The 26,700-nt window shown below is 41.7% G+C and overlaps 1 protein-coding gene across 1 annotated transcript; it reads left to right on the forward strand.

The window, feature by feature from the left end:
• Positions 1-3,144: 3,144 nt before the first annotated feature.
• BHMT (betaine--homocysteine S-methyltransferase) lies at positions 3,145-26,700 on the forward strand. The gene is made up of 8 exons (XM_027552944.1): positions 3,145-3,655; positions 8,329-8,461; positions 15,614-15,732; positions 16,834-17,025; positions 17,664-17,811; positions 21,555-21,737; positions 23,185-23,413; positions 25,374-26,700. Exons 1-8 carry the CDS (start codon positions 3,230-3,232, stop codon positions 25,558-25,560), a joined length of 1,617 nt encoding a protein of 538 aa, XP_027408745.1. The 5' UTR covers positions 3,145-3,229; the 3' UTR covers positions 25,561-26,700.

Below are 26,700 nucleotides of genomic sequence, written 5' to 3' on the forward strand. Positions count from 1 at the left end.
CATAGAAGCTGGCCCCATTTCTATGTCACCAGTTTGCAAACACTGTTCTACATGATGTTAAAACATAAAATGTGTTCAATGGTTTAAAGGCTAAAACATTTTTAGTCTAAAAAGCTCTATGAAAAGCCACTTTCATTTTAAAGATGATCCAAATTGAATGGAATGAAAAGTCCTGACATTTTTTTCATCTGCATATTGATAAAGGGGACATTTTAACTCTTACACAAGATGAAATCTATTTTCCCCTTGGGGAAAAGGAGGAAATGTCCTTTACCCCCAACCTTGGTCTTTGAAACATTGTATAAATTGAGCTTCCCAGTGGTAAAGTATCTGACTGCCAATGCAGGAGATGCAAGAGACACAAATTCTATCCCTGGATTAGGAAGATCCCCTGAAGTAGGAAATGGCAACCTGCTCCAGTATTCTCGCCTGGAAAATTCCATGGACAGAGGAGCCCGGTGGGCTACAGTCCATGGGGTCCCAAAGAGTCAGACTCGACTGAGCACGCATGAACATGAACAGGCCTTAAGTGTCTGTTAAATGAATGCATGGCGTTATAAGCAGAGCAAAGCGTTAGAGCTGGAGACAGAACCATGACCTCTGTTTTTGAGGTTATAAAAGTAGGAGAGTGGACCTTCAACTCTAACCCTCCTCTTTCTCTTCAGGATTTTTGTGTGTGTGTGTGTGTAAGTTTTTAAAACAACATTTATTTCTTAAAAGTTAACATATGCATAATAGGAAACCAAAAAACACAAGAAGCAAAAAATGAAGTCATTCATAATCACAAGCAGGTTACCATCTGATGTGTCCTCTCTAGGTCTCATTTGTGCCTTTTCACAACTAAGCATCCATTTTTATGTAAGATCATACAGCTACGTATCATGCTGTTTCAAACATCATGAATATTTACCATTTGGACTGAAGCCAAATGTCTTCATAGGAGGCGGAAGACTTCAATGCTGTATGATTTTCTTCATCTCATTGCTCCAGCAGAGAACAGAGAACATGGGCAGCTTCCCAAGAACAGCTACCACAGAACTCACTCCCCAGGTGGCCTCCAGCCACCTCAGCACTTGGTACTTTGGAAATGGGGCACAAGGCCTTCAGCGATCACACCAATAACCTTTCTATATCTCCCCGACTTCATGCTTCTTAAGGACAAAGAGGGGGTGTCTACCTCACAGAATTGTGAGGAGTAAATAACATTATATGCATAAAAGGCTTAATGTAGTGCCTGGCCCATTGTAAGCACCAAGTGCCTTGTGGATACTATTAGCTATTACAGGAATTCGTAGGCTCATGAATTTTTTTTAATTGACCTAATTGGAGTGGTGGCGGGGCGGGGGCGGGGTGGGGGTGAGGTAGAACAAACTGAGAAGCTGAAGAAAAACAAAAGTATTTCAACAGCTGTTTATTAGTCATTTTAGAAAAGGTGAAAGTGGACAGTTGTCTAAATAAACTAAATTCCCCTCATTTAAATACAAATATTTGTGGATACATGTGTACACTTAGATACACATAGGATTCTGGAAGAATAGTTAACAGATAACAGTGGTTATCTCCAGGGACGCCTTGACCTGGGAACAGCAACTGGGGAAAGACTTTTAAATTTTTGCCAGGTGTCTATATTATCTACTGAAAATTTGCAATTCATTTTAAAATTAATCGCTGCTAGTTTAAAATCTATCCTAAATTTTGTTGAAGGTGGACAAACTGAAATTGAGAATGGCTGTTTTCAGTTTTTAATTGTCGAGCACTGATACCGCCCCCTAGCGCCTGGTACCCGCCACCACAACTTCTTTGTTAAACCCTGTGCCAAGGTGCTTCGGTCCTGAATCTTTGTGACCCCATGAACTATAGACCACCAGGCTCCTCTGTCCATGGGATTTCCCAGGCAAGAATACTGCAGTGGGTTGTCATTTCCTTCTCCAGGGGATCTTTCCGACCTAGGGATGGAACTTGCATTTCTTATGTCTCCTGCATTGGCAGGTGGATTCTTTACCACTAGGGCCTCCTCTGAAGTCCTGTGTGAAAGTGTTAGTTGCTCAGTCGTGTCTGACTCTTTGTGACCCCATGGACCATGTTCCGCCAGACTCCTCTGTGCATGGCATTCTCCAGGAAGAGTACTGGAGTGGACAGTCATTCTCTTCTCCAGGGGATCTTCCTAACCCAGGGATTGAAACCAGGTCTCCTGCATTGCAGGCAGATTCTTTACAGTCTGAGCCACCCTAGCCAGGCTCAATCTAAAATCCCCTGGTTAAGACTATGAGTAGTTAATGCATTAAAATACTGAACTATTACCTACTCATATAGTCCAACCCTGTCATGATCAAAAATCTAGGCACTGTGAAGAATGCCTACAATAACTCATGCCTCATTCTTGGTGGACAAGTGAAATAATAGATCATTTGCATTACAATATATGCATTCATTTTTTTTTTCCATTCTAGACAATTACCTGAAGCAAAAGGACTTCTCTGCTTTTTCAGTTTTATCTTGTGTACATCATTTTATTTGTATTAAATCATCATTTACTGCAGTAATTTCCCTCTCTTCATTTGTTCAAATAGAGGTGTTGTTCCACATACAAACCTTTTATGTATTTAGGTAAAAGTTTCTGAACTTTATTTCATACTTTTTAGTTGTTCTTTATGTTATTTATTGTCATGTTATACACTTTTAAAAGTAATGTTTTCATTATTTTAAAGTATGTTCCCACTGTAAAGAAATTTTGGCACAGTAAAGCATAATGAATAAAATAAAAGCAAGACCTAACTCTAACATCAACAGATAACTACTGTTAACATTTCTGTTTTCCTTCGGTTTCTCTAATGCTTTTCATTTTTAAACACAGTTTTCACACTGAATTTTTAAGTCTACAAAGTACATTTCCACTATCATATATAAACATCAAGTGTTTGTCCTTGTCAAATATTGCAAAGATATCATTAGAAACTGTAAGGCATGTTTGGATATAAGGGCAAAGTTCATTCTGAACATACACACACACACACACACACACACACACGCAGAGTTAGTATTGGAAAATGTCATATTTTGTTCAGATACATAACCACTGGGTGTGTATCACACTGGAGGTCACATTTTATAGTCATTCAATAATCCTCATTCAATAACCTTGTATCCTTGGCCTTTGACAAATGTTTGGGCATTGGATGGAATTCTTGGGGGTCTGGCCTAGCGACTGAAGGTGCATGACTAATGGGACATGATCCCAGGCAAGGGAGAAATCCAGTTCGTGGACCTGAGAGGGGAAAAGAAGGGCCGAGCTCAGATAGGTCTGAAACCTGAGCGAGTGGCAACCTCATTGTTTAATTATATTTTTCTTATTTTACTTCTGGATAATTTCCCCCATTTGGGAGAACAATTTCGATCACCAACTCCTAATACAAGTTCCCAAGCAGCAACGGGCAAGGATAAAGGGCTGGTGGGCGTGTTCCCCGCCCAAGGCCCCTGTTGGACCGCGCAGAGGCTGGGGAAACAAACCCACACCCGGAGCAACGGGTATAAAGAACCCGGCCACGGCTCCAGGCTTCGTAGGGGGAAGCGCTCTCCTCGTCCATCCTCATCCGTGTTAGGTGCAGTCCGGGACACCAGGAAGATGGCACCGGCTGGGGGCAAAAATGTCAAGAAGGTGAGTGTGCGGGGGACCCAAGGGTGCTCTGGGTTTAGATCGGCCAGCCCCGCACCCCAGCCTGGAGAGATCAGAAGGCCCCCAGCCCCACCCCCATCCCCAACCTGGGGAGAGCAGAGGGCCGCCCCCCACCCCGAACTGCTGCTTCGGAACACCAAGGCACCTCTGAGCCCCGACCCCTGTCCTCTGACCACAGCGCCCTCTAGAGCTGTGTGACCCCCCCAATTCCAGGGCACCCCTAAAACTCTGAGTCCCGCACCCCAAGACCAGAGCACTCCCCCAAGATGTGGCTCCTAGACCCAGAGGTGCGACTTCTCTCCCCTCCGGCGGTGGGACTTGGGGTCGCCTGCTGGGCACCCTGGGTTCCTCTGGGTCTGCGCGCACCCCTCGGCGCCCCTAGCAAGAGAAGGCGCGAGCCTAGGCTGCGACCGTTTTGTCTTGGGGACCCCACCCCGCAAGGTTCTCGCCAGTCCTAAGGCTCTGCCATTGGTTGGATGATGGTAAGTTTTCGCAGGCAGTCTGGATTTAGAAATCACAGAACAGTGTACCGTGCAGGCCTCGAAAAGACTGTTTACGAAACATTAAGCACAATGGCCCTAAGATACTGAGAAAGGACTGCTGAGTTTCTAAAATAAAAACGCAGTAAGATGCCCACCTTTCTCTTGGGACTAGTGTTTCCGTCCAGACTGTGGGCCTTCGGGGAGTGGGGGAGGGAAGGGGTGGGTGAAGGGGTGGATGGACTGATAATAAGGTTACAGCTGGAAGCGGGATGAGAAGGACGGAGGGAGGAGGGAGTATCCTTGCCCCTTGGGTGTCAGAGCGCCCGGCCCCATGTCTGGCAGAGGCCCGGGAATGGCAGGGAAGGAGACAGGGCCGGCCAACTATACCCGTGAGGACAAATTCATTGCCAGACATGCCTCTAGAAATGGGTTGTACCTAGTTTCTAAGGGGATGACCCCGCCTCAAGAACACCTCCACATAAGGAAAAACAAAAATTAATTCAATTAAAAATTTTAAATGCCATGAAGTCAAAGATTTAAGATGTTGAGATGGCAATTGCTTATAGACTGTCACCTGTTCAATTAGGGGGAGAATTTTTGCCAATCCCTACATCTACTAAAATAATGTATGGCTGGAAAGGATGATTCCCATAGAGATTTTTAAAATATTTTTGCTTTGGCCCCATTTGCATTGCCATAAATTCTAATCCACTCCCCAAACTCACAAAATGAAACATTTTAAAGGATTACTTTAGCAAGATGGACATAAAATGAGGAGAAAAAAGTTTCTTTGGTAACCTGGTTTCCACCCCTATGTCACTGTTAAAATATGGATAATACTATGTCTACACTTCTGATTAAAATTAAAATGTTACAAAGCTAACACTTGTTCATTATAAACAACTATGAACAACACTAACAGCAGTGTCTGCTACATTTTGATGTATATTCTGCTAGTTTGTCTAAGCAAATATGTACTTTTTAAACAAAAACAGTCTGATATTAAACACATTGCTTTGCAACACCTTTTCACAAAAAATGTCTTGAGCAATTTCTCATAGCACATTCCATTTTAAAACAAAAAAAGGAACAGAAAAGTCTGAAGTTCAAGTTATTTAAAAACGCAGTAGACAAGTCCATTCTATACATGTGCATCTCCATTTCTGCCCTGCAGATAGGCTCATCAGTACCATTTTCCTAGATTCCATATATATGTATTAATAAATAATGCTTGTTTTTTCTTTCCAACTTACTTCACTCTGTATAACAGGCTCTGGGCTTCACATGTGCTTAGTCAGTCAGTTGACTCTGACCCTTTGTGAACCCCATGGATGTAGCCCTCCAGGCTGCTCTGTCCGTGGGATTCTCCAGGCAAGAATACTGGAGTGGGTAGCCATTCCCTTCTCCAGGGGATCTTCCCAACCCAGGGATGGAACATGGGTCTCCTGCATTGCAGGGAGATTCTTTACCATCTGAGCCACCAGGAAAGCCTAACAGGCTCTGGGTTCATCCAAACCCACACAACACTGTAAATTATCCTCCAATTAAAAATAAATAAAATTTTATAATTAAAATGCAGTAGAATCCAAGTGTTTTTCCTGATGAAATTGTTCAATAAATTAGTGGACAGCATGGTAACTGAATCACCACTAGCCACTTTGCCACCAAATATCATATTGTTAGTTATGCTGTACATCCAGATGTTGTGGCACTAAAGTCTGAACACACACACAAGAGTTCAATGAGAGTTTCTAGGTGACTGAAAAAAATATGAATTATTTCACGCAAATTAAAATTAGTAGCCAGTCATATTTCATGTATTTGATTGTTGTTCATATTTTTATACAACTGTACTGATTAGCAATATATCCATTTTTCTTATTAATTGGGTCATAATGATCAAAGTTGTAGTTCTAAGATGTGACATTTAGACACATTGTAATCATGACAGGTATTTGGATTTCAAAATTGCATGTGGTGAATTCTATACTTTGTAGTTGTTATCTCACGGACTTCAACACTTGAATTTTTTCTATCTGGAAAAGCTATTCAGGAATAGAAAACACATATATGTGGAATCCAGGAAAATAGTACAGATAAACATATTGGCAAAGCAGAAATAGAGTCACAGATGTAGAGAACAAACTTATGGTTACCAAGGAGGGAAATGTGGGGTGGGATGAACTGGGAGATTGGGGCTGATGTATGTACACTACTGTGTATAAAATAGATAATTAATGAGGACCTCTTGTTTAGCACAGGACACTCTACTCAATGATCTGTGGTGACCTAAATGGGAAAGAAATTTAGAAGAGCAGATACATGTATACATATAGCTGATTCACTTTGCTGTGGTAACCTAAATGGGAAAGAAATTTAGAAGAGCAGATATATGTATACATATAGCTGATTCACTTTGCTGTGGTGACCTAAATGGGAAAGAAATTTAGAAGAGCAGATACATGTATACATATAGCTGATTCACTTTGCTGTGGTGACCTAAATGGGAAAGAAATTTAGAAGAGCAGATATATGTATACATATAGCTGATTCACTTTGCTGTGCAGCAGAAACTAACGGAACATTGTGAAGCAATTGTAAAATTACTTCACAATTAAAAAAGAATAGATAGCACAATCCTCCTGTTTTACTGCTTTAAAGTAAAAATGTTTCTTTTCAGATGTTTCTTTTCTCTGAGCACCAGCTGTTGAGTTCACATGGGGAGGGGCAGAAGGCGATAAGGACTCAAGATGCCATTCAAATTCTTATGAATGCCTCTCACATATTTTTGTAACCCTTGTTATATCAGCATTTATTAACCATTAATGGCAATAAATGGAACACAGTAGATATGTACATTCCAGGTTATTACTTTACATGATTTTTTCAGGGCTGTCCCACTCTCCTCTCTCCCATTTAAAATCAAATCTAGATACTATTTGAGGGTAAAAGAATCAGTGAGCCCTCTAGGGGCTGACCTGGGAGACTGTGTAAATTACTCAGAGACTCTGGACTTTGTAAAATCAGAGAGAGGTTTCCCTGGTGGCTCAGTGGTAAAGAATCCACCTGCAATGCAGGAGTTTCAGAAGACACAGGTTCTATTCCTGGTCAGGAAGATGTCCCGGAGGAGGGCATGGCAACCCACTCCAGTATTCTTGCCTGGAGAATCCCATGGGCAGAAAGGCCTGGCAGGCTACAGCCCACAGGGTCACAAAGAGTCAGACACAACTGAAGCGACTTAGCATACACAAGCACACAAAATCAGAGTAACCTTTTACTTTAAAATTTATGATATTTTGAAATAAAAAAATGATTCTACAAGAATATTACTAATTCACAAATCGCTTTAAAAATATTAAGTTCAAAGTTGCTGTTCTAACACCAGGGTAATGATTGCATGTACAGTAAATGGAATAGGTATGCAAGTTGGACTAGAAATCAGTTTACAAATATTTTATTTACTGGTCTCTTCCCAGTTCTCTCACTTGCAGAGAGCAGGCCGTGCATACTTACAACTTTCCGGACAGCATAATGCAGCTGCTGTTATGGAAACTGAATTTTAGCACCAAAGACATGGCCAATTGATTTGGCCATCTTTGTGGTGGTATATTCTGCCTTCTGTTCTCACCAAATATATTTTGACTTTTCAGTCTCAAAACGCCTTCATAGCGTCATATGCCACTTCAACTTCTTTATAAAATATAATCCTCTCTTTTGTTTGATAGAAAAAGGAGAAAGACTTTAACAGTCACCATTTTAAGAATGTGTGCTTAAGTATTCATTTGAGGCTTTACAACAAAACCTTTTCATTTAATCTTTCTGAAGATATTTATTCAAACATAACATCTCCCACAGTATCCTTCAAATACTATCTAGTGTGTTCTGAAAAGCCCCCATCCCTGGCACATACACATGGAAACACAAGCTTGCATTATACGAGCATTCTGATGGTTTGCCTTATAGTCACAAATTTCTGAATAAAATATATATGTATTTTCTGAGAATTTTAAAGAAATCATACTTCTCAACAATATTTTCTGAGAATTTAAAAGAAATCATACTTTTAAACAATATGGGAGCAAAAGTTCTGTTGTAGAAATGAGTAGAAAATTGTATTTAACATTCAAATATTTCATTTATCCATTTTCTCCCTCCCCCGCCCCATAACTTTAGGGCATCCTAGAACGGCTAAACTCTGGAGAGGTCATCATCGGAGACGGAGGGTTTGTCTTTGCGCTGGAGAAGAGGGGCTACGTGAAGGCAGGGCCCTGGACCCCAGAAGCTGCTGTGGAACACCCAGAAGCAGGTTGGTGCACAGCTCTATTTTAAGCTCTCGTAAAAGACCACTGTGCTGACCCATGCCTAGGAGCATGCCATCAAGCAGATGCCTCCATGCTATGGTTTCCAAGTATTTATTATTGCCTGCTGGGCACTGTGCCAGTGTATAAATATAGATCCACCTGCTGGGTAAATACCAGTGGCCCCTCCTTATTTCTGTCACCTGTGTCTACCTCTTGCTCCCTGCTCCCTGCTCTAGATGAGTCTAGCACCTGGCTCTCTTCCTCCTCCTCTGCCCCTACCTACCTCCTCCAACACTCTAGATGACTCCAACATCCATACATGTGATTCATCCAGCACTCTTCCTATTAGTACCCTGACTTCCTCTCCAACAAACGTTCTTCCTTCCCCACCTCAGCAACCCACTCCATCAATAGCTGTCCACCTCTGAAATCTCAAGGACAAGTACTGCATTCTCTGACCACGCCTCCTCCTATCTTTTCTGCTCATTCTTTCTAGTACTCCTGTTCTTCAGTCTCATCACATCTGTCCTTCAGTGAGTTTTAGCCATTCTTCCCCATAAGTCCACCTTCCCTCCTTAACCCACTTTAAGTTCCATGATACAGCATCAGTCACCGTCTTGCAGATAAGCCCTCTTCCATTATATATTTGCCAACTAGTTAAATTCATTGTATACTAGCTCCACCCTATTTAAATTCAACCATCTACCTATGCTGCATCTGTATCCACAAACCTTATTCTCACTTTATCTTCTTGATTACAGATCTTTTTGGCTAGGAAGGGAGGTAGGATGCAGTCTGAAAGGAATAAATGTTGTCTTCAGGGCCTCTGTATCATCCTTAAGCAATAGAGAAGGATTAATCTTTAAAAGGGGAGGAAATGGGCCACTTCTACAGGCCCAGAGAGTTCAGGAGGATGTGGGGCTCTCAAGGTTGATGGGTTAATCCAATTATGTCTTTATTCCAGGTCTCAAGTCCCATTTCTTCCTAATCAGATCTTAACTTTTGGCAATAGAATACTTTTCTGGTTGAGAACTCTCAATGGGTGGGTGTTCTAGCTGGCCAGAAAGAGATCTGACTCCAGAACAATGTTTGAAGAGTAATTTCCTGTGGCTGGTTGTGGCTTCAGCTCTTGCGGGTCAGACCAGTCAGGAAACACATTATGAAGCAGAGATTTGTGCTCAAGAGTTCTACTAGGAAGTATTTTCAAGAAACAGTACCTCTAAGGGAGCAAGGGAAGCAGGATTGAGCAGCAGAAAGAGCTCAACTGTGATGAGTTGCAACAGAGGTCCCAGCCAACCCCTCAGGGGGCTTCAGAGTTGGACAGGCCCCTCAGAGTTGCCCCAGATGGAGGCAAGGGGGCTAGTTTGTGCTCTTCCCCTGTGAATAGACCAAGCCCTACATACAACCTTGATCTCCCCTCCCGCTTTGGGCTAAGGCACTTCCTAAGGAGGGTCGGTTGTAAGTCAACAGCAATCAACACTTGGAAAGAATCTGAATCTTTCAGAGGAAGCCAGAGTTCTTGTGAATACTATATAAGATAATAAACAGTTGTTTTTTTATGGTAAAGGAGAGCATGTTTCCATGAATTCAGAAATGAAGGATGGAAACTAATGAAGAACATAATCAGAGACAGTACAGCTTTCAGATCCAGTACAGACTCTGCTGCTGCTGCTACTGCTAAGTCACTGCAGTCGTGTCCGACTCTGTGCAACCCCATAGACGGCAGCCCACCAGGCTCCCCCGTCCCTGGGATTCTCCAAGCAAGAACACTGGAGTGGGTTGCCAATTCCTTCTCCAATGCATGAAAGTGAAAAGTGAAAGTGAAGTCGCTCAGTCGTATCTGACTTAGCAACCCCATGGACTGCAGCCTACCAGGCTCCTCCATCCATGGGATTTTCCAGGCAAGAGTACTGGAGTGGGGTGCCATTGCCTTCTCCAGTACAGACTCTAGACCCAGACTAACTGGATCAAATCCTGACACAACCACTAGGTTGTATGGCCTCGGGGAAATTACACAGCTTCCCTGTGTATAAACTGAGATAATATTGACATCTTCCTCATGAATTTGTTATGAGGATTAAATAAATTATATGTGCAGTATTTAAAATAGTGTCTGTGCATGTTAAACATGACAAGTATTAACTACTGTTATTATTCACTTGACCGAGTTGTTTCTTATCTTGTTAATATTTTTGGCTGTATTAATGTATTTCTTGGAGATGGTTGGGTGGTATCACTGACTCAATGGACATGAGTTTGAGGAAACTCTGGGAGAGTGTGAAGGACAGGCTTGCTGCAGTCTGTGGGGTGGTAAAGAGTCAGACACGACTTAGCAATTGAACAGTCTGTTTCTTGGTTGTATTCATCTATTTCTGCTAGAGAAGTACAGAAAGGTGTTCAGTTCACACAGTCCCTAAAAAGTATCAAAAGTAAAAGAGCTATAGTCACCCTGTGAAACCTAGCAAATGTACACAACTTTTATATGTCCAAATAAAAGTAGAAATAATACTGTGTGCTCTACTATTAAAAAAAAAAAAAGTGAAATGAGGAGGCTTGGGAAGCTAAACCAATGCTGCTGTGCTGCTGCTGCTGCTAAGTCGCTTCAGTCGTGTCCGACTCTGTGCGACCCCATAGACGGCAGCCCACCAGGCTCCCCCGTCCCTGGGATTCTCCAGGCAAGAACACTGGAGTGGGTTGCCATTTCCTCCTCCTATGCAGGAAAGTGAAAAGTGAAAGTGAAGTCGCTCAGTCGTGTCTGACTCTTAGCGACCCCATGGACTGCAGCCCTCCAGACTCCTCTGTCCATGGACTTTCCAGGCAAGAGTACTGGAGTGAGGTGCCATTGCCTTCTCCAAAACCAACAGATCTCAAATTTTAGATTCACCAGTGGGGTTTGCTAAAAATTATAAATTCCTAGCCCCCATTTATAGAAATTTCATCAGGTTTTGAGGGGGTCCAGGAGCCTGCATATTTATAATACCTGACCCCAAATAATGGCAAGGTGAACCCCACTTTCAGAAGCACTGCATTAAAGGGATGTAAGAAACATAGTGGAGTAATTAAGACCTCAGACAGAGGATTTCTAATATATCCATGTTTTGTTTCTTAAGGTTTGAGTGTTGGGGTAAACTCAGAATGAAATATTTCTTGGGCCAAACTGACATTAACAATAAACTACCTTTGCCCAAACTCTGCCTTGAAAACAAAATAAGACTCTTGTTTAAACTGCAAGTTTCAATTTTGTGAGTCAAATTTTCTTTTTTAAAGTTACACATTAGAGGAGCTCAAGAGAAATTGCTCTGATTTCCTTTGATTTTATTAATGCAGAAACAGCACGTTTGATCTCTTGGCCATTTGTGTCTTGAATATTTTAAGCTTATTTAAATGTATTGAGCATTTGCTCTACTTTTTCTTCTGGGAGCTGCCTGCTTTTTCAAGAATTAATGAAAACTCCATAGTTCTGAGTTATTAGATTTAATCCTTTCTGCTACAGATTGACATCCCATATATTCAAGTCTGCCAGCGCCTAGATCAAACTCTGTCAACCCCAGTGCAACTCCAGGATGCATCAGAAAAGACAAATCTCCTGCTTGTAAATGCATCCTCATAGAAACATTTCATAGGACCTCAGATGTATTTAACCTGTTCAAGGAGGGGAGGGGTGAAAGGTGTTTAAAACCAGGTGGCGCTAGTGGTAAAGAACCCACCTGCCAATGCAGAAGACATCAGAGACATGGGTTTGATCCCTGGGTTGGGAAGATCCCCTGGAGGAGGGCATGGCAACCCACTCCAGTATTCTTGCCTGGAGAAGCCCACAGGACAGAGGTGCCTGGAAGGCTACAGTCCACGGGGTTGCAAAGAATCAGACACAACTGAGGCGACTTAGCATGCATGCACACTCATGCTCTAAATGAGAGAATGATCTGTGTCATGCTGGTTTATGCAAATGAGTTTATTTTCTGCAGGTGCTTTTCTAATTTTGAGTGGGTGATAGCTGGAATTCTTATAGATTCTGATAAGTTTCCCTGCAAACTGAATGACACCCAAAACATTTTTGTAAGATTGGTGCCTGGGCTTGACTTTTGGTGGCTGTAAGCAGTGAGGAAAGGAAAGTTATGCTACAGATCTACCATCTCTTATCCAAGCCCTTGTGGGGCCAAATGCCAGAATTTGAGGGAATTTTAGATAGTTAATACGTTACATATGCTATATATTGTGTAACACTCTCTTTAGGGTCTAAAGTGCTCCCCCAACCTGCATCAAACACATTAATACTCTTTTTGCATCAATATATATGACTGCTGCTGCTGCTGCTGCTAAGTCACTTAAGTCATGTCCAACTCTGTGCGACCCCATAGACGGCAGCCCACCAGGCTCTGACGTCCCTGGGATTCTCCAGGCAAGAACACTGGAGTGGGTTGCCATTTCCTCCTCCAATGCAGGAAAGTGAAAAGTGAAAGTGAAGTCGCTCAGTCATGTCTGATTCTTAGTGACCCCATGGATTGCAGCCTACCAGGCTCCTCCATCCATGGGATTTTCCAGGCAAGAGTACTGGAGTGGAGTGCTGTTGCCTTCTCCAAATATATGACTACTCACTCTAAATGGGATACAGTTATAAATATCCTCACATTAGTTCAAGTCACTTTGCTCCCAAGTTATTTTGCTACAAATTTATTATCCCAGTGAAGAAATATTGCAAAATTCTTTTGACTTTTTAGAGTTAGCTGTGGAATTCCAAGGAATCACCTTTCTCAAGAAAATTTACTAGGTAAAAGCAATGTTCTATACATATATACCTGGATCATGTACATATATGATCATATATATATATGCATATACATGTATGCTGCTGCTGCTGCTAAGTTGCTTCAGTCGTGTCCAACTCTGTGCGACCCCATAGACAGCAGCCCATCAGGCTCCTCCATCCATGGGATATTCCAGGCAAGAGTGCTGGAGTGGGGTGCCATTGCATTCTCCGATATACATGTATACACAAATATATACTTCTATAATATTGTATATTACATTGTATGTCAAGTATAATACATACTTTGTAATATTTAGCTTCTATGATGCTAAAATGAGACTAGTATAATGGAGCGTTTAAAGCTATAAAATGAATATAATTAGTATAGGTGTATCATTGTTGTAGGAACCAGTCACATCCTATATTACTGGTTACAGGATAAAGACTCAAGAGTTTTATCCTGAGAGGATAAAACAGAAACAGAAAATAGAGGAAACAGAAAATAGATATTGAGTGGATATCCAGAAATCACCAGAGTAATTCTCCTACTGAAGTTTATGCCAAAAGTTGTGGTTCTTGCACTCAGTGGAATTAGTATTGTATTTGGAAATGAATTTGGGTCTGGAAGGGTTTGAGGAATCTGAATATTTAATTGTTCCCAGGTGAACCTAGTAAGATCACACTTGGAGAAGCTCTCCATTTTTAAGAAGCATGAAGGAATAATCAAATCAATTAAAAGTGAAAGTTGTCTTCACCTTTCTGAATCACTGCCCTCTGGAAAAATCTGATAAAACTTATAGGCCCTCTGAGAACCATAAAATGTTTGTACATGCAAACAATTTGCACACTACTCCAGGGTTTTCGTTTTGTGTTGTACAGTCTCTGGAAATCTATCAAAGGACCAGCTGGGTGGACTTGTTCTTCATAAGAAATTCTGTCACGGAGAACAGGAGCCAAGTCTGTAGTCCCTTCTCCCCTACTCCAGCCACACCACTGTGTTTTCCTGATTACTCTATGTAAGGGTTTTCAGTTGGTTCTGTTACAAATTAAAACAACTTTGAAACTCCCTAATTTATGAATGTTTTCAAGTTCCCACTGAGAACTAAAGTTCCCACGATTTTAAAAGCAAAGATTTGGCTTCAAACTTAGGAATCCATTTTCTGAAATACACTACAGGTCTTTTTTTTTTTTTTGCCTCACCTTTAAGTCCAGTTATAAACAAACACAAACAGAAATGCTTCCTATGTTCTTGGCACTCTACTAGGCATCTAGGCTGCAAAGCCGCCAGACTAATCTCCAGTCTTAGTCCCTGAAGGACTAAGAACACCAGTGTCCTGGTAATTTTTTAGACGCTAATGTGGTTGCTCCCAAACCTGTGCATTTTATAGGCCTCTGAAATTTAGAAATGAATTTTAGTGTCCAAAATACAACTGCTGATTTCTTACTCTGCCCAGTCATTTCTCTTGACAAAAACAAAACACCAAGTCTCACTATTATTTTATAAAAGGAACATTCTTCTGCTGTCTTGGAATGGTGATGCTCAACAAAACTGAAAGTAAGAATCAGTTGGGAAACCTTTCCAAAAAATTGCCTGTGCCCTACCCTGAACCAATTAAATTAGAATATACATGGATTTGACCCTAACATTCATAATTTTTTAAAAGTTTGCAGGGCTATGTAATGGGCAACCAGAGTCTATGACCACTATTTTAGAGCAAAGGATAATGGATAACTCTTAAAATTGCATACATTTGATTAAATAGAAAACAAAAACATCCCACTATATTTCCTGCAGCCATGAAAGCTTTGCCACATGGTATTCATCTGTGGACCTAGCTTGGTAACCTTGCTCCAACTCTGCTATCAGAATTATTTCTCAAAAACACTGAGCTAATCATATTAATCAATTGCTTTAAAACCGTTGATGTTTCCCCAGTATCTATGGTCTGGAGCCTAGAGTCCCTGGGACGATGTGCAAGGCCATTTGCACTCTGTCTGGCAGCCCACCTCTCCAAGTCTGTCTCCCATCACTTCTCCAGCATATCCTCAGCCCCGGCCATTCAGGCTGCTTGTCATTCCCCGAAAGGCCAAGACTGTTCCTGCCTTCTTGTCTTTGCTTGGGCTGTTCCCTCTCTAGGGAATGCCCTTCCCCATGTTCTTTGCCTAGCACAATCGCTGAGATGATTCCTCCTCTGTGGGACCTCCCTCTTCCCTTCACCCCACACTGCTGGCAGAGATAATCTATTGCTCCTAGCAAGAGACTCCATATCGACCTCTCATTAGCCCCCAGGATGAGCAAATGCCAGGCAACCAGGAATTTAAGCACATATTTTCATTGTTTATCTAAGAGCCTTCTGAAAGCATCACAGGCTGATAAACTGATAGCAAAGAATGTCTTTCAATCTCCCAGTTCGCCAACTTCATCGAGAGTTCCTCAGAGCTGGCTCGAATGTCATGCAGACCTTCACCTTCTATGCCAGTGAAGACAAGCTGGAGAACAGGGGGAACTATGTTGCAGAGAAAATATCCGTGAGTATCACCATACTGTGTCTCAGGCACGTGCATCATCAACAAAGCTCCCAGAGAAAAAAATGTTAAGCCTTGTTAGAGTTTCGTTTTGTTTTAAACAAAACAGAAATGATGTATGTGTGAATAATATTCTTAGGTCTTAGCTAGAGTCCCCCAGATTAACAGAAAGGCATTTAATGAAGCAGATCAAAGAACTGTTTAACTATTAATAATTTTCCAAGTCTTTTGACTAAGTTTTTGAGTGAGTATCCTTACAAACTCTTAGATCTTTACAGTTTTTTAATGTGACAGAATAGGAGAAAGGTCATATGTGGCAGGAATCAGTGACTCTAGAATATTCCTAGTTGAGCTACAATTAACTGTGTGATGTTGGGCAAACCATTTACCTATCCCATCATATCAATAACTTCATCTCTAAAATGAAAAAGGAATTCTAAAATCCATGCATCTGTGTGATATTTTGAGGACAAGAGTCAGTTTTTAGGGTCTAAATACTTCATAAAGACCTTACTTGTGATACATTTATCTGTTAATTGAGAAAGTATATAATGACAAAAAGTCATGAATTCTGTAGTTATTTTAATTGAGTTTATTCTTATTAATCAAAAAAGCAAATCATCATCACCACCACTATTTGCTAGGTATTCTTCTAACTGCAGTTTAAGCATTGGAAGATATCAGATCCTTTTATTTATTTACTTATTTTGGTCACACGTTGTGGCATGTGGGATTTTAGTTCTTGATCAGGGATTGAACTCAGGCCTCCTGCAGTGGAAGTGTGGAGTCAACCACGAGGCCACCAGAGAAGTCCCAGAAGATACCAGATCCTTTTACGGAAAGACTTTTACACTCTCACAGATCTTTGGTATAAATGTAATATTCCCTAAATACCATCGTAAGATTTATTTTTTTATCACTGTTATTGGCAGTGTTGTTACTACAAATTGTTCAACTCTGTAAAGCACTGAACTACTCCATCACTGTCATTTTCTGAAATCAAATCACTGTTGTAACATACAACTGAGATGTAGACATTTGAATAACAATTTTGCTTCAATTTCACATGAAAATGTAACCATACTGTATATTCACCCTTTTTAGGGGCAGAAAGTCAATGAAGCCGCTTGTGACATTGCCCGGCAAGTGGCTGATGAAGGAGATGCTTTGGTAGCAGGGGGTGTGAGCCAGACACCTTCGTACCTTAGCTGCAAGAGCGAAACTGAAGTCAAAAAAGTCTTTCAGCAACAGTTAGAGGTCTTCGTAAAGAAGAACGTGGACTTCTTGATCGCAGAGGTAAATAGATACTATCAAAGATGAGACGAGTACACTTCGTACATTTTATCTGCCTTTACTCTCATGAGGACTATTTGGGGTTAGGTACCAGTCATGACTAGTCCAGTAATACTTATTTTCGAAAACTTCTTCCAGTTTAGGGCTTCAACTAAATGTGATTCAGTTGATGTAATATAGCATTCTTCAAACCTTTGGACTGCAATTCACAGAAATCACCATTCTATTCTGTTTTCAAAATGCTGCTGCTGCTGCATCGCTTCAGTCGTGTCCGACTCTGTGCGACCCCATAGATGGCAGCCCACCAGCCTTCCCGTCCTGGGGATTCTCCAGACAAGAACACTGGAGTGGGTTGCCATTTCCTTCTCCAATGCATGAAAGTGAAAAGTGAAAGTGAAGTCACTCAGTCGTGTCCGACTCTTAGCGATCCCATGGACTTCAGCCTACCAGGCTCCTCCGTCCATGGGATTTTCTAGGCAAAAGTACTGGAGTGGGGTGCCATTGCCTTGCTAATGAATCACAACTCAAGAGTTTAAGAAACAGTCATCTGGGGATAATTAGGTTAATATGCAATAGGATAAGTTTTCAAATTATTTGGGGAAAAACAAAATTAAAAGTACTTTGACTTTAACTTATTTCAGTATTTTGAACATGTTGAAGAGGCTGTATGGGCAGTTGAAGCCTTGAAAGCATCAGGGAAACCAGTGGCAGCAACTATGTGCATCGGCCCAGAGGGAGACTTGCACAGCGTGACCCCTGGCGAGTGTGCAGTGCGCCTGGTTAAAGCAGGTGATGATAGATTTTGATTGGTTTGCAACTAGTGTGTCTTTTAAATGACATACAAACACAGGTCCATCTATGAATCACTATATACTATTTTTGTTACAGGAAAATCATTCATTTACTTTAAGAATGCTGATACATTATTGCATCTCAAAGAGAAAAAGTGTAAACAAAACAAAACGGTACACCCATCAGCCTTTTGAAAGGGGCAACTAGACCTACACTGAAGGTTTAATATCTAGAAGTGAGAAGAATTTTGGTAAATCATAGAGAGTATTAGGACAAATTATGTTTTACTTAAAATTTATCTCAAGTTGAGGCTTTAGATATTCATATCTTTCAAGATGGTTGCCCTATTTGCCAAAGTTTTTCCATTTTCCATAAATTACTGGTATGCTTAACTTTTTGTAATTGGTATCATAAAATTTAAAATCCTTTGATATGAAATATTGAGTATTCAATTTATCTTTTTATATAATTTCCATTCCTAATATGGGGTTTCATTTCAGTTAGGGAAAATTCACAGACTGTTTTCAAAGCTGCCTCATTTTAAACCTGAGGAATAGCACAGTGTCTATGGAAAAGTCCTACTCACTCGGTGAAGTAGAGATTTTTATTGGCTAGTCTTATCTAGCCAATCAAAATTTAATTTAATTTCTCATCTTTATCCAACTCTTGCTATGTCATGAAAGTTATTTCATATTTGTCACTAATAATTACAATTATTTAGGTTTAGGATGACATTGTAGAATCCGAATTTCTGATTATAAATACAAAAAATGAGGAGAGCGCATCCCTGGTGGTCTGGTGGTTAAGAATCCACCTCGAAATGCAAGGGGCACCAGTTTGATCCCTGTCCTGGGAAGATCCCACATGCGGCAGAGCAGCTAAGCCCATGATCCATAACTACAGAGCCTGCACTGAGCCCATGTGCTGCGACTACTGAAGCCCGTGCACCTGGAGCCTGTGCTTTGCAACAAGCAATGAGAAAGTCTTACTTGCTCAGTCATGTCCAACTCATTGAGACCCCATGGACTGCAGCCCTCCAGGCCCCTCTGTCCGTGAGATTCTCCAGGCAAGAATACTGGAGTGGGTTGCCATTCCGTCTCCAGGGCACCTTTCCAACCCAGGGTTGGAACCTGCATTGTAGGCAGATTCTTTACTGTCTGAGCCACCCCTGAAATGAGAAGCTGGCAACAAAGAGTAGCCCCTCCTTGCCACAACTGGAGAAAGCCAGCATGCAGGAATGAAGACCCAAAAATTTTTAAAAATTTTTAATGGGGGGAGAAGCCAAGTTAACATGTTTCAAAAAGATCAGAGGAGGCCCTCATCCTTCCAGTTGTTAGCTGGCAGGGATTCTTGGCCTGTGTCTCATCCTTTCCTCACCTGACTTCAGAGTAAGTGGCCACAGTGCTTGCCGTCACTGTGCCCTGTTTATATTCTTTATAGAACTTACCCGATATCTCATTTGTTTATGTCTTAAACGTCTGGGTCTCTCACTAGACTGTAAAATCCGAGAGGGCAGAGACTATGTCTGCTTGACTCAGCACTGAGTACCCTGTGCCCAGCATACCACCCAAGCACATATAGGCTCCAAGTATCCATCTCACAATTGAGTCCATCTTCCAGTGTCGTTAGTCCAGCCTCGATGTGTCCTTACATAGTCACTCCTACTCCAAGTGATCACTTCCTCCCAGCAGCTTTAACACTTTCTATTTATAAAAAGACATATTCTAACCTGTGAGAGTCTTAATAGGGTTCTGGAGTTACACAGAGGTAGAAAATTCAGTTTTAAACCAAGCGAAGCAGTCTCTTGACTGCAGACCTTCTCAGTCCTTTGACGTGTTCATATATATTTGCAGTCTCCATGAAGGGGCTACAGTAAAAAATATATATATATATATATATATATATATATATATATAGACTACTCCTAATGTAATTGTTCATAGAATCTTATTTTCATTGAGCAAACCTTTGGAAACCCTGTGCTAAATTATAAAATCTTTTGTGTCCTATATTTCTCCATAACCCTTTACAAGGACCTTTGTGCCTAAATGACATCCAACAAATAGCCGACATATGATTAATTCATTAGTGTAATGAAGTCAAGAAAAGAAAGAGAAACTCTGACTACAGAATATTCAAAAAAGAAAGTGGTCAGGATCCAAGTGACCCTGTTCAGTAAGCTGTTGAATATACCAGCCTGGAATCCAATGGAAAGGTCAGGGTTAGAGAGAAAGCAGCTTGGGAGAGTTGTGTATGTAGATGGGATTGAGAGCTTAGGGTAGACAAGGAAGTGTAGATGCAGAAGAGAAGATAGCCCAATGGAATCCTGTGACAAAGCAGGATTGAAAGGTTCAGCCTTGAGGAGGGGTTAGCACATAGCACTCTAAAAAAAGCAGCCAGGGAGGTAGGATCAATACTCAGAAAACAAGGGAAGTTCTCAGAAGCGAAGAGAAGGGGAGTATTGAGGGAGTTGAAGGGAGAGTGCCACTTGGATAAAAGTGGCTGAGACGTTGAATCAGCTGAGGACAGAGAAGGGACTACTGGATTTGGCAAGATTGAGGTCATTGGTGCCCTTAACAAAAACTGATTCAGAGGAATGATGGGTAATGAGGCCTGACTGGAACAAGAATGAAGAGCAAACTGCAGGCCTAGGCCTGTAAGGACTACTAAGATGCCTGCTACCGAACACTGGAGATATAGCGTGTAGCATCAGCTCTGCTGCTCTGGGAATCTAGATGTTGGTGTCACTCTCATTATAGCCAGAAAGATTCTTTCCTTTCCTTGTTCTTGATAACTCTGTATTCAAGATGCAAAATCCTAGGCTGTGAGTTCATCAAAAAAAGAGTCCTTTTTGGATGTGGAAACAAACCAAGTGTCCAACTAATGAATAAACAAAATGCAGTGTGTGTGTGTGTGTCTATCCAATGGAATATTACTTAGCCATAAAATGAATGAAATTCTGACACATGCTTCAACAAGGATGAACCTTGAAAACACTGTATTAAGTGAAATAAGCCTGTTACAAAAGGACACATACTGTATTTCATTTACATGAAAGTTTCAGAAAAACCTTTTCCTAAATTACATTCTGCTGTTATGCCCAAGAAACTCAATAATGCTTTAAATTGGCCTGGTGAAAGGGAACATTGATTTATTCCTCAGATGAGTGGTATGGTCACCACAGGTGCCACTGGGCAGCTGGGAGTAGTGAAAAATTATTGTGCTTTGCAATGTAATGTCAAAGATTGAAAAACATGACTATTAAAATTTGATGGTATGTGGAGGGAGGTGGGAGGGGGGTTCAGGATGGGAAACACATGTACACCCGTGGTGGATTCATGTTGATACATGGCAAAACCAATACAATATTGTAAAGTAATTAGCCTCCAATTAAAATAAATTTACATTAGAAAATAAATAAAAAAATAAAAATGGTTAACATAAAAAAAAATGTAAAAAAAGAAAAAGGAAAAAAACCTCTAATAATGTTTGTTTCTTTTCCAAAAAGATGGACCGCCAAGTGTTCATAAATGACACTTCAATTGTATCAGACTCTTCAGAGCACTTTTCAGAGAAAGCACTTGCTGCCTGTTAGTCATTCTTGCCCAAGGGTAAGATAAGTTTGCAGGGGCCAAATGCTATCCTTCTAATTCACCATTCCAAATTAAAGCTCCCCAACTCAGAGTTGACCTCCTGGTATCTGGTGAATCTCTAAAGCTAAACTGTTCTTCCCCTTGCAGGAGCTTCCATCGTGGGGGTAAACTGCCATTTTGACCCCACAATTAGCTTACAGACAGTGAAGCTCATGAAAGAAGGCTTGGAGGCTGCCGGACTGAAAGCCCACCTCATGAGCCAGCCCTTGGCCTACCACACTCCTGACTGCGGCAAGCAGGGGTTTATTGACCTGCCAGAATTCCCCTTTGGTAAGAAAGCCATTTTATAAATCATCTCAGGGTCTTCATGTTAGACAAATTCCAAATAAACCTCTGGCCATAGAGCGTTATCATGGTAAAATGATGGCAGCATATCTCCTCATCTCTTGGCCCTACTTCTTTCCCTGCAGCCCCAAAACTTTTAAATTAGACATTAGGAAACACAGGACCAGCAAGCAAAAAGACCTCTGATTTAAAGGTAAAATCAAAGGTGAGTCAACACCTGGGTAGACAACCAATTCATCACACGTGGAGTTTGGTAAGAAGAATGCCCTCCTGAGCGGGATCAGTGAAGACTCTGCTTCTGGTTCTAGCTCTGTTGCTTAGTGGCAGAACCTTAGCAAAGGTCCGTAGTTCACCCAGATCTGGATTTTCTCATCAGATAAATAAGGTTAGGCCAAGTTATCACCAGTATGCTTTTCTCTTATTTTGAATGCTGCTTGAATACTCTAGCTATATCTGAGTTGGGGGCGAGGGCAGAGGGAAGGTGCCATCACTGGGTTACTGTGTAACAGATTTGAATGAACAGACCAAAGCAGATGATGTGGGGTGAACCCTTGCAGTCTGAGAAGAGGGATAAAACTTGTGTGGGAAGTGGGCCGTGACTCTACCTGGAGAATCAAGCCAGAGGTGAGCCTGGCCTGGCCAGCCTACTATTTCATTCTAGGGTCCTTATCTCATATTCTAGAGGGACTCTAAAATCATCAGTCTAGAAGAACCACAGAAGAAGAATGGCAAGGCATTTGTGGTTTTATTGGTGTAGAAGAGATTATTGCAAAATTTAGTGGCTTTAAACAGCAAATATTTTTTATATCCCATAGTAGCTGAGGGTCATGAATTTGGGAGAGCTTAACTCGGAGTCTCTTAATAGGCTGCACTCCAGACTCTTGCAAGGGTTATAGTCACCTGAAGGCCTGATGGGAGCTCTTTCAAGCTCTCTTAGTTAGCTGTTGGGAGTCAGGGTCAGTTTTTTGCTATCTGTTGCCTGGAGCCCTCAGTTTCTTGGCTCATGGGCTTTTCCACTGTGATACTTGAGCATCTCACAGTGTGGCCACTGGCTTCCCCTGGGATGAGTGATCCAGGAGAGAACAAGGCAGAAACCCTAATGTCTCTAATGATCTAGCCTCAGAAGTCACAAGCCATCCCTTCCATCATACTTTATTGGTCTCACAGACCAACCTGATGTAATGCAGGAAGGGTCACCAAGAGTGAGACCATCAGAGGGCAGAGATCATTGGGAACCATCATGAAGTCCCGCTGTCACAGCTGTTTAAACTGGGCATGTCAATGCAAGGTAGCTAATAATTTTTAAAAGTTAGGAACTGAATATTTATTTTCAGAAATATAAGATCTTATCTAATTCATTTACTGAAAATAACATTTATTATAGCTATTTATTTTGAATATCTTTACTGAAAGAGAGCATCATTTATTACAGGACTGGAACCCAGAGTTGCAACCAGATGGGATATTCAAAAGTATGCCAGAGAGGCCTACAACCTGGGGGTCAGGTACATAGGTGGGTGCTGTGGATTTGAACCCTACCACATCAGGGCAATTGCAGAGGAGCTGGCTCCGGAGAGGGGATTTTTGCCACTGGCTTCAGAAAAACATGGCAGCTGGGGAAGTGGTTTGGATATGCACACCAAACCCTGGATTAGAGCCAGGTAAGAACCTTAAACTGTATTTGCCAAACCAAACTCACACAAATTATGAATACATCCAAGTGAGGTCATTACAAAAAGTACCGCCAATTTGCAGTGTAATGACAAAGAATCATTTAGCCTCTTCAAGTTCTGTCACAGAAATATTTATAACTTTAGCTTTATGGAGTGATTTCTGGAGAAAGCTTTAAGAATATAGAATATAAATAATGTAAGTTGCAACAAAATGTGATATCACACTCTTGGAAAGTACCATCTATGTAGTGGACACTAACAGTGAATCTGTTGTTAGGAGTCAAGTACAAATATTAATTGCTTATTCTGTGCCAAGCACAATCCTTGGAGCTGGGAAGACAGTGGTGAATGAGATTAAAAAGGTCTTTGCTCTCAGAGCTTACATTCCATGGGGGATGAGGAACAAATAAACAAATAGATTTTCACATCAGGCAATGTGCAGGGTACTAGGAATATAGAAATGAAAGGCTGTAATCTCTGGCTTAGAGCCTCTCACAGTCTACTGGAGGGAAATGGAGAAGAAAGCTGATGTATTATGCTGTAGTTATCTACTTAAGTAGAGGCATGGATGAAGAAGGCAATGGCACCCTACTCCAGTACTCTTGCCTGGAAAATCCAATGGACCAAGGAGCCTGGTAGGCTGCAGTCCATGGGGTCGCTAAGAGTCAGACACGACTGAGCGACTTCACTCTCATTTTTCACTTTCATGCATTGGAGAAGGAAATGGCAACCCACTCCAGTGTTCTTGCCTGGAGAATCCCAGGGACGGGGGAGCCTGGTGGGCTGCCATCTGTGGGGTCGCACAGAGTCGACACGACTGAAGCGACTTAGCAGCAGCAGCAGCAGCAGAGGCATGAATAAAAAAGTAACAATGAAGAGAAGAGAATAACTGTCTCTACCTAATAGATGATGTAGCAGAAGGGACTTTGGGGCTAGATTTTAAAGAGCTAGGTAGATTTCCACAGAAGAAGGAAGTGGGTAGAAACTGCCCCCCAAGCAGAGGCAGCAGTTTCACTCTATTTGACCAATGTTAGTTCAACAAAACTGTGTCGGACAATGCCACCAAAGGAGCAAGCTGGGCAAGGCACAGGCCTGTCTCCAAGGAGGGTAATAGTCTAGCAGGCAGAGAGATAAAGAGCTAAGTTCAGCTGACATAGTAAGTCAAAGATGAAGATGTACACAGGTGCTGGGGGTCCACACTAACGGCCACCAGCGGAAAAAGTGGGAGGGCTGGTGAAGAATTTCCCACGGAACTAGTGTCTGAGCTGAGTTCTGAAGGACGAGTTACTTTGCCAGGTAGGAGAAAGGCCTAGAGGGAAGCACTGGGTGGGGGTGCCGAGAGAACGGTATGCTGAGACATTAGCAGTTTGAGAACCTCAGATTCAGAATTTGGTAGGAGACACACATCCGGACGGGAGGTGGCATCTGCTCCCACTCACGAGGTCTGGATGACCTTATCCCAAGGCAGTGAGGAGTCTGAAGGGTCTGAGACCAAGTTCCATTCCCAAGTTTCAGTAGCCTGGAGACAGGGAAACCTATGAGGAAGTCTTTTCTGCAAGAGACCAGACCTGGCAAGGCCTGGAACTAGGAGCTGATGGAAATAGAAAGGAGGCAGAGGCGGGATCTCCGGGTTGAGGGACGCAGAAGCAGCACTGGCTTTGGGAAGAGCAATGAGTGTGGGCCTAGGTGGCTCAGGAGGTAGAGCCAGAAAGTGAGGATGGGGAGGCGAGGTAACTTAGCAAGTGTCCTTGTTCTAAATCCTTAGCTTTTGAACCTACCTGTATATGAAAAGAAGGAATTCAAAGTAATTTTAGACCTACAGATTCTGGGGAAAAAGAAAAGATAAATGTGTTTCAGAGGACACACTCTCAAGAGTCCAAAGATGCAGGGTTCTAGCTCACAGCCTGGAGAGAGACCCTCACGGTTTCTGTGTGTTTTGTTCACCCAGGGCCAGGAAGGAATACTGGGAGAATCTTCAGATAGCCTCGGGCAGGCCGTACAACCCTTCCATGTCAAAGCCGGACGCCTGGGGAGTGACCAAAGGAACAGCCGAGCTTATGCAGCAGAAGGAAGCCACAACGGAGCAGCAGCTGAGAGAGCTCTTCGAAAAACAGAAGTTCAAGTCTGCACAGTAGCCTCGATGGAAACCATTTTTAGTGACTTCCTCCAAGCTTGGGCCACAGTTCCAAAACTAAGGAAAAGATAGTTAAAAGGCAATGCTTATACAAATGCCAGCTTACGCGTGAAGATTGACAGGAACTGAACAAAACAATTATAAATAACACTTGACCATTTTTTAAAAGTATGTATTTAGAACTTGGAAGCAAAATGAATAAAAAGTAAATCTTAAACTGGCTTACTAAGTAAACCAGGTACACGGTATTAAGGAAATCACTGTGGCCAAGAAAAAATAATTTGGACAATAGTCCTACTTTAAAAATTTCACAGGCTGGTAAGGAGGATGAGATGTGAGCTGTCATAAATGGTGTAGCAACCAGACAAGTGCAAAGTGCTATAGGAAAGTGACTTTCAAGCTTTTTGGAAATGGCCCTTAATGAGAAACACAATTTATATAATGACCTGGTAAGGCACATGTACAACCATTGAAATAAAATGTGATCCATTCTGATATTTTTAAATTCCATTCCTTTCTGTCCTATTTCATTAATAAAATATGCTGGTTAAGGCCTTTTAAATTGATTTTATGACCATTAATTGAAAACCACACATTGAAAAAACACTGCTAAGGGACATTTCAGCTATAGGGACTTGGCTATTCCTTTACATTTCTCCTTAGAAAATCAGTCCTATGGGACCAGATTAGTAAACATTCAAAGCTTAGAGTCCTGCTGTCTAGAGTTCCAGAGTTGTTCCCTCTTTTCTGACCCATTTCCACCACTAAGAAGCATTCAGACCAATGGGGAGGCCAAGAAGGGATTGGTACCAGGCTCTCTCCATTCTGCCTTAGGCTGGATCCACCTAAATGCCTCCAGTCAGTAAGGCTAGGGAGAAATGGTCTTGAAATGGCCACCCACTCCAGTATTCTTGCCTTGAAAATCTCATGGACAGAGGAGCCTGGGGGGCTACAGTTCATGGGGTCACAAAGAGTAGGACGTGAGTAAGCGACTAAACACTAAAAGGCCTAATAAAGAGAGATTTTCCAAACTCTGTTAGGGTTTCCTAGATTGAGAACTGTATTTTCTCCTGGTAATACCTACTCTGAGAACTCAAGCCTGAAGATGTAAGATCACTGGAATAAATGACTACTCATTGTA

This window comes from Bos indicus x Bos taurus, chromosome 10 (assembly GCF_003369695.1).
Source record: "Bos indicus x Bos taurus breed Angus x Brahman F1 hybrid chromosome 10, Bos_hybrid_MaternalHap_v2.0, whole genome shotgun sequence".
In the NCBI taxonomy this organism is placed as follows: Eukaryota; Metazoa; Chordata; class Mammalia; order Artiodactyla; family Bovidae; genus Bos; species Bos indicus x Bos taurus.

What these genes read in the sequence shown, in the direction of transcription:
- BHMT (XM_027552944.1), top strand. Translation starts at nt 3,230, where the DNA reads ATGATCCCAGGCAAGGGAGAAATCCAGTTCGTGGACCTGAGAGGGGAA. An exon ending in ATGTTGCAGAGAAAATATCC is followed by an intron (nt 15,733 to 16,833) that starts GTGAGTATCACC and finishes CACCCTTTTTAG; the next exon opens with GGGCAGAAAGTCAATGAAGC. An exon ending in AGTGCGCCTGGTTAAAGCAG is followed by an intron (nt 17,812 to 21,554) that starts GTGATGATAGAT and finishes TTCCCCTTGCAG; the next exon opens with GAGCTTCCATCGTGGGGGTA.